Source organism: Melitaea cinxia, chromosome 30 (genome assembly GCF_905220565.1).
Source record: "Melitaea cinxia chromosome 30, ilMelCinx1.1, whole genome shotgun sequence".
NCBI classification, from domain to species: domain Eukaryota; kingdom Metazoa; phylum Arthropoda; class Insecta; order Lepidoptera; family Nymphalidae; genus Melitaea; species Melitaea cinxia.
The window spans coordinates 8227813-8239163 of record NC_059423.1 but is presented as its reverse complement, the minus strand read 5'-3'; the positions used below and the strand labels follow the sequence as shown (position 1 = coordinate 8239163).

At 38.2% G+C, this 11351-nt stretch overlaps 1 protein-coding gene across 1 annotated transcript; it reads right to left on the bottom strand.

Moving 5' to 3' along the window:
- Nucleotides 1–2116: 2116 nt before the first annotated feature.
- Nucleotides 2117–11216, bottom strand: LOC123668308 (NADH-ubiquinone oxidoreductase 49 kDa subunit). Its single transcript, XM_045602069.1, has 10 exons — nucleotides 11078–11216; nucleotides 10716–10831; nucleotides 9774–9883; nucleotides 9228–9429; nucleotides 7244–7431; nucleotides 6244–6407; nucleotides 5712–5831; nucleotides 3657–3786; nucleotides 3020–3165; nucleotides 2117–2509 (listed from the first exon to the last, which is right to left on the bottom strand). The coding sequence occupies exons 1-10, from the start codon at nucleotides 11170–11172 to the stop codon at nucleotides 2380–2382; spliced, it is 1401 nt and encodes a 466-aa protein (XP_045458025.1). The 5' UTR covers nucleotides 11173–11216; the 3' UTR covers nucleotides 2117–2379.
- Between the last annotated feature and the right edge of the window lie 135 nt (nucleotides 11217–11351).

The window sequence follows — 11351 nt, the reverse complement described above, 5'->3', positions numbered from 1 at the left end:
AAAGAAATGTTTGTCAAATACAAATATCCATGCTGAGCCGGAATCCAACCCACGATTGCTGGTGAGTGCTATGTTCGTTCTTTTAGGTTCCCCCGGCGTCCTTCTATCACAAGTAATATCTATTTCGGCCAACCCGCATTGGAGTAGCGTGGTGGATTAAGCTCTGATCCTTCTCCTATATGGGGATAGAGGCCTATGCCCAGTAGTGGGATATTACAGGCTGAAACGTATGTATTTAAAAATACATAGTGAAGTTATTATGTATTTAAAAATTGAATGTAAAATATTAATAAAATTCACTTCGAAGGTTCCGGTATCATTGAGTTTCACCATTAAGAACCCTACTGAAAGTTCCATATAGATCCAAATAAAAAACGATGATTGATGGGAAGTTATTGCAAACTATTGTTTGTTTTGAAATAGGGATTTCAAAGCCTTTATTCAAATTGGATACGTAAAAATACAAATTTTATCTGGGCATTTTTCGATCTAGATGGATCTATCACGATCCCCAATGGAACTTAACATTTTACATCGGAGTTTTTCCACAGGGACTGTCAAACTCAAGTTTAAGTATAGCCCGATGGCGCAGTTTGTAGTGTTTCTGCTTTCTGTGCCGCGGGTTGCGGGTTCGATTCTTGCCCGAGTCTAAGTGTAATACGTGTATTTATACATTATATTTGTATTTATATATTTATATGTGTATTATTTCTATGTATATTTATAAAAAAAAATATAGTTATAACAGCCGGCTGTTACCTGTAACACAAACATCAAGTTGCTTATCATAGGAACAGACGACCCGTGTGTGTATGTTATAAGATAAAAAAAAAAACAATGTCGTGGTGCACGCCATCAAATGCCTTTGATAAATCATAGAATACACCATTAGCATTATATAATATCTTCCAATCGTAATACATGTACTTTAAGAGTATCTCTTGCAACACCAGGACCTGCAAGCACGCAGCCAACCCTACCCCCAGTCACGTAGCGAGTTTAACTCGCACCCGGGTACAATCTTTTTAGTGCCGCCCCCCCCCCATTCGAAAACCATATATGCCCAGCAACATTTGTTTTGCGGACCATTTCTCGCCTCTGTGACTAGCGCCCGGGGTATGATGCCACCCCTTGCCTCCCCCGCTATGCCACTGCCCCACCCTGTCCTGGAGCTCTCCAGCTTACTCACACGAACACATTACTCGAGATCAGTATTTTTTAGCTGTGACTTTCTGTAAGATTCCAATTTTGTGCTAAATATTTCCTGCTGTGCTCTACCTCATTGCAACCCGAATTGGAGCAGCGTGGTGGATTAAGCTCTGATCCTTCTACATGGGGAAAGAGGCCTATGCCCAGTAGTGGGATATTACAGGCTGAAGCGTGCTCTACCTCAATACAATCACTAGATAGTATAAAACAAAGTCGCTTTCTCTGTCCCTATGTATGCTTAAATCTTTAAAACTACGCAACGGATTTTGATGCGGTTTTTTTAATAGATAGAGTGATTGAAGAGGAAGGTTTATATGAATAATAACATCCATTATTATTTTTGAGGTTTCTAATGTGATGTCGTAAATAATTACATTTTTTCCGCTTACATTGCAAACACAGCCTGAACCCTACGAGATTTATCAGAATAATGTACTAAGTATTGTACACATTGAAAAGGTCTACAGAAAACTCCGCGATGGTATATGTCTATCTCTTATGAATATCCCACAATAACATTTTTTTGTCATTTACTTTTTACGACAAATAATGGCTAATTTTCAAAGCGATTTTAACCAATACAGCATTAATCCTTATCTGATTAAATACCGTAAATACATTGTTGATTTAATATAGATCTATAGGACTTTTTACAGCATATGATTTAAATGAATATTTTCGAAGATATTACAGATTTAAAAATCGCGGTACGTAGCGTTTGCGGCGGTTCCGGCCGGCTTTTACTCTAACTTTGCGGGCCACGGGCAGTAATGAATAAATGAAAACTACTGGATCGATTTTAACCATTTTTTCAGTGAATGACATAGGCTATAATTATATTATATACCCGTGCGAAGCCGGAGCGGGTCGCTAGTTTAGGTTATATAATGAAAATAAAACAACGTTGAACGAGCAAATTCACTGTATTTTATTGCTGATTCAGGAAACACTATTGCATGATATTAATATACATATATATTACAATCTGATTCTGGTAGAATTATAATTTAGAAGATAAGAAAGACTTCCGATACACTAATAATTACTGCCTAACTTAAAATGTACATTTCTTTCTCCTTATCTGATCTCCTCTCCACATTTTCGTAAATGACAAAAGCTTAGACACTTAGGTTTCGTGTAGATCAGACATCCCCGCCGGGATCTGCCGGTCTACCGGTCGATCTCCCCGAAGACCACGTCGAGGGTCCCGATGATGGCCACGATGTCGGCCAGCATGGAGTGCTTGCCGATCTTCTCCAGCGCCGCCAGGTGAGCGAAGCCGGGCGCCTTGATCTTGCAGCTGGGGGAAAGAGGTTATTTATTGTAGTCATAATAAAGTACCAGCGGTTAAGCGCTACCAGTGGTGTTGTAGTACGGTAGAAGAGGTAGTGTAGTGTCAACGGTAGTGCGTACAAAGGGCAGTGCATTACGATTGGTAGAGCAGTAACAGTGAAACTGCTGTGCCAGTGAGAGTGCAGTACCAGTGAGAGTGCAGTACCAGTGAGAGTGCAGTACCAGTGAGAGTGCAGTACCAGTGAGAGTGCAGTACCAGTGAGAGTGCAGTACCAGTGAGAGTGCAGTACCAGTGAGAGTGCAGTACCAGTGAGAGTGCAGTACCAGTGAGAGTGCAGTACCAGTGGTAGTGCCATACCAATGACAATGTAGTGCCAGTAGAAGTGTACCACTAACATTGCTATGACAGTGGTAGTGTAGCACTGGCGGTAGTGCGGTACCAGTGGTAGTGTAGTGTAGCGCCAGTGGTGCAGTGCATGTGAGTGTACGCTAGGAGCTGGTGCAGCAGACAGGTTACCGGTAGGGCTTGGAGCCGCCGTCGGAGACGAGGTAGACTCCGAACTCGCCCTTGGGGGCTTCCACAGCGGTATAGGTGGCTCCGGGCGGCACTGCGTAGCCCTGCGTGAACAGCTTGAAGTGGTGGATCAGAGCCTCCATCGACGTCTGCGGACGAGAAGATTTGGTTAGTATATACACAACTAGTATCGAGTAACTCTGCAGTCATTCTTTTAAAAACAATCTGAGTTTTAATATAAAATTAGTAATATATAATTATAATTATAGGTCTACCAGGATCTGATGGCAAAAAGGGGAAAAAAATTGATGCTAGCAATACTGGGGAAATAGGAATAAAACGTTTTCATACTTTTTTTCCTTATTTATAATTTATTGATAAGGATAATTTTTGTTAAATTAATCATAATAATAAAACAATAATTCTTGCTTGCGATCGAAGAGGTTTCTTCGACATTTTCACCATTTTTTAAAGGAAATTTGAAGCCAAACGAAAAACAATTCCTCGAAATTTCAGTTGACAGATGACATTTTGTTTGTTGCCATATGAAAATCGCTATTTTTTTTTAAAAAATTTGCCATCAGTTCCTGGTAGACCTATACTAATCCTGCAGCGAATAATGAGCTTTAGCACTAAGTACCTTCATCTCCTCTCTTGAAGGTGGCGTCAGCTTGGCGTCATCGGTCTTGATCTCCCCGGCAGGCATCTGGTTGAGGCACTGGTCGATGATGCGGAGACTCTGCCTCATCTCCTCCATGCGGATCAGGTACCTGGAGGAAACGTGGGAGCGTGTATAGCAGATCGTGGAGTATCGCAGGATAGTTGTGGAGGCTGGATTTGATAAAGGAAACCTCCGAGTTCCTGGTGACGGAACGGTGTGGAGCTTCGGGATAACAATAACAATAATAATAATAATAATAATAATTTACTCTTTATTGTACACATTAAAAGAAGTTTACAATTTATTAAACAATTAAAGAAATGTACAACAGGCGGTCTTATCGCTAAACAGCGATCTCTTCCAGACAACCAGCTTGGAGGAGATAATGTGAAACAAGCGGAAAGGTTGTACAGACTTAAAATAACAGAAAACAAGAATAAAATCAAATATACACACATGCATGCATACATATACACAAAAACCTGTTACGAATATTATTGTACCAATGCCGTTATGTCAAAGGATTATTATTTTATCAGAGATACTAGCTGCTGCCCGCGACGTCGTCTGCGTGAACGCTATACAGCACCAAAATTACCTACGATTATACCTTTTAAAATAACATTCATTTACCCGTTTCTTCTTTACATTTCATATCTACAGAAAAATCTCATAGATGGCGCTGCTTTAAAATTGTCTTGTCTACTTATATTCATTTAATTATGTTTATCGGCTTAGTTACTTATACTGCGTGATTTTTATAGTGTGAAGCTAGCTTATATAGCAAATTACGTAGTACTATGATATGGGGATTGTCTACGTTGCATTTCATTCTATATTTACTGAGTAAAAGTGTCAATGCAGCAACGGCGTAATGTTCTCACGGATTTAGTTCTAATAATTATTTTTTGTAAAAGCGATCATTCCATATTCCCACATCGAAGTGGAATCATCGTTTATAGGATTAAATTGTTTTAATTAAAAATATTAATAAAGTTAGTTTTTAAAGTAATTTCGGTTTTTTTCGATCTTCTGTCTGTCGCAAACGTAATTAGCATATATGAATGTTGTTGTTATTAACATAATAACAACAACATTCAAATATGCGTCGTTAGATTACACGTTGTTACAGAATGCGTTAAGGAAATAAAGGTTCACTGCTTGTTCCCCGTAGGTGATAGCGTGATAATATGTAGCCGATATGTTGACCCGACTTTTTAATAACAAGTGCCAAATTTGAAGTAAATCCATGCGGTACTTTTTGAGTTTATCCCGGACATACATACAGACAAACAGACAAAAATTCTAAAAACTATATTTTTGGCTTGGGTATCGATTGTAGATCACACCCCAAGTATTCTTTAAAAAAAATATTCAATGTACAGTTTTGACTTTCCTACCATTTTATTATATGTATAGATAATCGGTATATTGACAGAGACTTACGCCACCGGAAAGCGAGGAGAAAGATAGAGGGCGCTGTGCCAACTACACACTTATTCACAGACCCTAAAGATGGCGTTCTAATATTGATATATGTTTTTTTAACTAATTGCAGACTTTAATGACAACCCGTATGTAATAGAGCAAGTAAGACACTTTCCGCATCGCACTGAGACATAATCAAAGCAAAAAGGCTTCAACACAAGTATGATGACTGTTGAAGCATCAACTTCACTTCACGACATAATTGCCTTTATATTTGGTCAGGCGTCAACTGATCAAATTGGTGATGATGAACATAAATTTATTTTTTCAATATACTGCTAGCATTGCTCGTAGTAAGGTCTCAGTCTTTTATTTCAATGTCCTTGAATCCCTGATTTTATAAATCCCCTGCACGCACAATGACAAACAAACATTATTTGTACCTGATGGTAAGCGGTTACACAGCAGATGGTCTGGCAGGAATTTGTCTATTTAGCTGTGATTTCTTCTAATAGGTTCAAGGTACTATCCCAGTCAATTTTCTCTTGATATTTAGGAAGATATTTCCAGCTAAGCCTTACTAACGAGCTAGGACAGGGCAGTTACCTGTCGTAGCAGTCTCCGTTGGTCCCGATGGGCACATCGAAGTCCACCAGGTGGTACGCGTCGTAGGGCTGGCTCTTACGCAGGTCCCACTTGATGCCTGAACCACGAAGCATTACACCGCTGCAACAATAGATGTAATCATTCACACAACACATCAACTTATTTTGTATATGACTAGGCAAACAAGCGTATGGTGCACCCGATGAGTGGGTAAGCGGATACCGTAACCTATAGACGCCTGCAACACCAGAAGTATCGCTGTGTTGCCGACCCTACCCCTGATCCTCCCAGGAGCTCTCTGCCTTACTCACACAGGAACACGAGACAATTTGAGAGCAATCTTATTTAGCTGTGTGACCTTATATAAAGATTGACCCTGATCATTAAAGCCGTTTGTGAGTAACTAGCCTTTTATACATAGTTATTAGTGGAATAAAGTACACTCTTACAGTATACACACAGACAGTTGAAGAGTGGTGGTAGTAAGTGGTAGTGGTGGTGGTGGTGGTGGTGGTGGTGGTGGTGGTGGTACCTGAACCCGTAGTTGAGCGCGTCCTGCGCGGTGACCACGCCCACATCACGAGTTCTTTGCACCCAGATACGGTTGGTAGTTAGCACGTCTTCTACTTCGTCCAATCTCTCGGAGAATTTGCTAGAAAACTCGTAAATATCGTCCATCAGACCGAGCGGCATGTCCTGAAGGGAAGGTATATATATTGATTATTATTCATTATTTGGAAAGAAATTACAATGGAATGAAATGAATGAAAATGAGCCCCGGGGCCTCCATAAGAGAGGAAGCAGAGGATAAATTGAATAGAGACTGGTAAACACTAGTAAACTTTGCTGTGTGGTTACGGTAGTTAGAATATAGTGTCTCTACCCGTGGGTGTCGTAAGAGGCGACTAAGGGATAACACAGTTCCATTACCACCTTGGAACTTAAAAAACCGACCGGTGGCGGGATAACCATCCAACTGCTGGCTTTGAAGTAAACAGGCCGAAGGCGGGCAGCAGCGTCTTCGGTACGACAAAGCCAGTACTGCGGTCACCAACCCGCCTGCCCTGCTGGGCAAAACACATGAGTTCACGCCATTTTTGGCGCTAACTTGTTGAGGACAACTTTTTTTTTCACATTCTTTTTTCGCGTTTTACCTTTTAAAAAAATGTCCATTTTACTTGAAAAATAATTTGGGGCCAAGGGGTCTCCACTCTTTTGTTGACCCGAGGTGTCCAGACCTCTAATCCGACCCTGAGTAAGTATGACCATGACGCTATTGGCCCTAGACAATATACGGCCTATCAAACATTTTTCAAGGACTTGGGAGAAATCGAATAATTATCTAACCAACAAAATTATATTTGGAGAGAAAAATTGTATAAAAAAATACTGTAAATGAAGTTATGAAAGGGTATTTTAGTAGTAAAAACGTGTTCTTACATGTCTCATTATTATTTGTAAAATTCATAGTCAAGTAGATACTTATTTTCATTATTTTAATATAAAAAATGCAAAAAAAAAGTGGAACTGACCAAAGCAACACCGCCAGGACGAATGTAGGCCGCATGCATTCGAGCACCGCTGACTCTCTCATAGAACTCCATCATTTTCTCACGCTCCTCGAACAGCCAGAAGAATGGTGTCAGGGCTCCCACGTCGAGAGCATGGGTACCCACGGCCATGATGTGATTTAGCAGACGGGTGATTTCGGCGAAGAGTGCTGTGATAGAGGTTAAATTTGGTCTAAAGTTTGGATAAATTGGAACATTGGACAAAATGCCATCATTTTGTCAAATGTTCCAAAAACCAGATGTTAATCTATAACATAAACATTCAAGAAAAATCTTTGATGTTTATTCTAGAAACATCTGCAACGAAAATATTACGCAATGAGCATTATAACTAAGTCTGTTCAACGAGAAGAGATACCAAATGTAAACAAAGCCCATCATTTTTTCGTAGCGACGACGGAACAAACAAAATATAGTCTATCTCTTTCTATCTTGTTTGTTTGCTGTCTGCTGCACGTCTCTCTGCGAGGTCAAACGATATTTTAACTGGCTTTTAAGCGGACAGCCCTTTGATTTTGTATTATTTATTTTTATTTCATTCCGTGTCCTGAAGCGCTCGGGTGATTTTTATATTTCTATAATTATTATTTAAGAAGTATCAAATCTTATATACATAATTATATTTAATTCAGTAATTGTGTTGTGTGGCTACGGCACCAAAGAATATAGCCACCCCCTCTCTTCCCGTGGGTGTCGTAAGAGGCGACTAAGGGATAACACAGTTTCGCTACCACCTAGGAACTTAAGAAGCCGAACGATGGCGGAAGAACCATCTAACAGTCATCAACCCGCCTGCCTTGCATGGTGACTATGGGCAAAACACATGAGTTCGCGCATTTTTGGCGCGAACTTGTGGCGGCCTATGTCCAACAGTGGACTGCAATAGGCTGGAATGATGAATTCAGTAATTATCAAAATATAAATATATTTTACATTTTAAAAATTTGTGTAAGTAAAAAAAAGGTTACAAAACCCTGCATAGTTGAATGACCTCGCATTTGGTTTGTTTACGTTTGGTATCTCGGCTCGTTGAACGCACTATAGACCTGCTATTACTCAGTCCCTTGGTTTGCTATGAAGATTGAAGGCACTGAATTTACATGTTGGTAAACAATTCATATTATTAGAATTTATTAATAACTTATACAACAATATAACAGTATAATATTTTTTTATTGTAATAAAGATCATATAATATCGGTATTTACTACCTGAGTGTGACCCACACTACCCAGCTTTTGTTTATGAAGCAGGGTTAGGACGGGTTCAAGTATAGTGAGGTCAATAGTAACATATTTTTTTTAAAAACCTTATATTTTGGCACATCTTGGAATATTTTTATTTTTGTGTATTTTTATTAGAGCGTCTGTTAACCATACTATTAAGCGCTCTAGGATTATCCATTCTTTCTGGGACACTACATGTAGGTGATACAAAGTTCACCGGGTTATCTAATAACAGTATAACTTTTTTGCTCTCCTATAGAGCTGGTAATTTTGACACACATGGTGTTAGAACTCCAATGACAATATGACCCATCACCAAGTTTGCCTTGATGTTGTGTTTTTCTATACCTTTGACAAAGGATTCCTAATCATTTCAGGGCCAGTAAGAGTTAAACATGTAGTATTTTATTAAATACTTGCTGACCCGGCGAACTTCGTATCGCCTAACACAAACTTTATCGTATGGTATTAAAGTTCAAATTGACTTTTAAGTATTATCATAAATCTTTTGTATGGGAGTATAGAAAAGTGTTGTTTTTAGACTTTTTCAGGAATTTTTTTTTTTTTTTTAATTTTTCTCTCCGTAAGAACTATCCTCGTACTTCAAGGAATATTTTAAAAAAAGAATTAGCGAAATCGGTCCAACCGTTCTCGAGTTTTGCGCTTAGCAACACATTCAGCGACTCATTTTTATATTATAGATTTCACATCACACTTACTTCTAATATACTTAGCTCTGATTGGTATGTCAATGTTTAATAGTTTCTCCACGGCCAAACTGTAGCATTGTTCATTGCACATCATAGACACGTAGTCAAGTCGATCAAAGTACGGTAACGCTTGTGTGTAGGTCTTGTACTCTATTAGTTTTTCTGTGCCTCGGTGGAGGAGTCCAATGTGTGGGTCGGCACCACGTACCATCTGAAAATTTTTAATTAAATTTAATTCCGAACCTGTAGAATTACTGAGGTAAAGCCACCTGACTGTGGAAGCACCTCGACTTTATAGAAGATCACAGCTAAATAATAGTGCTTTCAAGCTGTATTGTATTCCTGTATAAGTTAGACTGCTCTTGGGGAGAGTCGAGACTAATGTCATAAATGCACTTGGGATGGTTCTGGCGTTACAAGTACATATAGTAAGTACGTAACAAGTACATATAGTACGTTAGAAGTACACGTTCGCTTACCATCTGGTGGGTGGTTACCACTTGTTTGTAAACCTAGCCATATATAAAATAGGATAAATGAGATATTGATATTCACCTCACCCTCGAGCTCCAAAACAAGTCGTAACACTCCGTGAGCAGCAGGGTGCTGTGGTCCAAAGTTGAGGATCATGTTACGGACCTGCTTCTCCGACGGGGGTACGATACCTGTGAAACATTAGTTTCATAATTAGACTGGATTTACCTATGACCTGTTTTCTACATGGTAAAAGAGCTCTAAGCACTGCAGTGGGATGTATTAACCATCAAATATTAGACACTACAATAACCCTGCAATAGTACCACTATACCAGAACAGCTGTCTGGAACAATGATATGAATGTTATGTCAATCTGTAGTAGAGCAGCGTGGAAGTTAAGTCCCAATTATTATCCTAAACGGAAAAAAATATGATCCAATTTATTAGTTTTCCATTATTATCTTTCCCTTATTATCCAAATATTTCCAATATTTATAGGTTATAATATTTAATATATATATTAAGGTTATGCTTACTATTTTGTTCACTACACGTTATTAATGTGAAATATCATTACTTAGTCGTTGAAAACCGTCACGATCAGGATGTCACGATCAAGCCTGTAACATCCTGCTGGTGGGCATTGGCCTCTTTCTCCATGTAAGAGTAGGATAAAAAAAATTAGAAGATTACTAATGACACGGTAAAAATAATTTAAGACCTAAATGGATATTTTTTGACAACTGTAATTTAAAAAGATTTGAGACTATTAAAAAGAGTCAGATTTGTTTTTGTTATTGTTTGTAGTTGGTACCTTTACACTAAACACAGTACCTGCAATGTTATTATTAAGAGTTTTTGGATAATAATACAAAAGAGAAAATAACAAGGGATGTCAAATTCGTTTTTCTTTTTGTGATAAATGTTAATATTTAAATTTAATTAACGCAATGGTAATTTAGACATTCTATATGGGTTCATTTTTATCAGATCTAATAGGTTAGAAAAAAAAATTCTTACTGTTATAGGGTGGATGTTTCATAAGGGCCGTTATTCCTTCAGGGTACATAACAGCCCCCTCGAACTGCTTCACGAACAACTCGTCTGGCATCCATCTATGTGCTTTACGTTGAGAGCTACAAGAAAATTATATCTTAACAGTAGTATATTTCTTATGCTTATAAGAATGAAAACAAAAACATTTGTTCACGTCACATCACATTCTCTTTTTTTTTAAAGTATAATCATGTAAGGACTTAACCTAAATATTATCAATAGAAATAGAAAAATTCGTATCTGGATCTCAATGTTATATAATATTTTATTTACATTTCGGTTAAAAATATACGCTATTATATATATTTTTATATAATTACACTCACTTCACATTATAAACTGCCGGTAAATTTGCCAATAACGCTTTAGTGTTCCCTAAATTTGCGCTTTTTCGCAACAAAACATTTACCAGCGAAGCCATTTTCGAAGAGACTGCGTTTCGTTACGGACGAAACGTCGAAAATGTTAATTGTCAAAGTAACGACGTCAAATGAAAAACGTTTTGTTTCTTAACCGTTATTTAAGATATTTTGTGGTTTTCTGTATAATTTTTTTTTCAAAACGAATAAAATATTGTTTTTGTTATGATTTGCAAGTAAA

Excerpts from the sequence above, each read along its gene's own strand:
- LOC123668308 (XM_045602069.1), bottom strand. The coding sequence starts at position 11,172 with ATGGCTTCGCTGGTAAATGTTTTGTTGCGAAAAAGCGCAAATTTAGGG. Across the intron at positions 9,430-9,773 it reads TTTTGGAGCTCGAGGGTGAG|ATGGTACGTGGTGCCGACCC; the intron begins GTGAATATCAAT and ends AAAAATTTTCAG. Across the intron at positions 2,510-3,019 it reads GGCGGCTCCAAGCCCTACCG|CTGCAAGATCAAGGCGCCCG; the intron begins GTAACCTGTCTG and ends TCTTTCCCCCAG.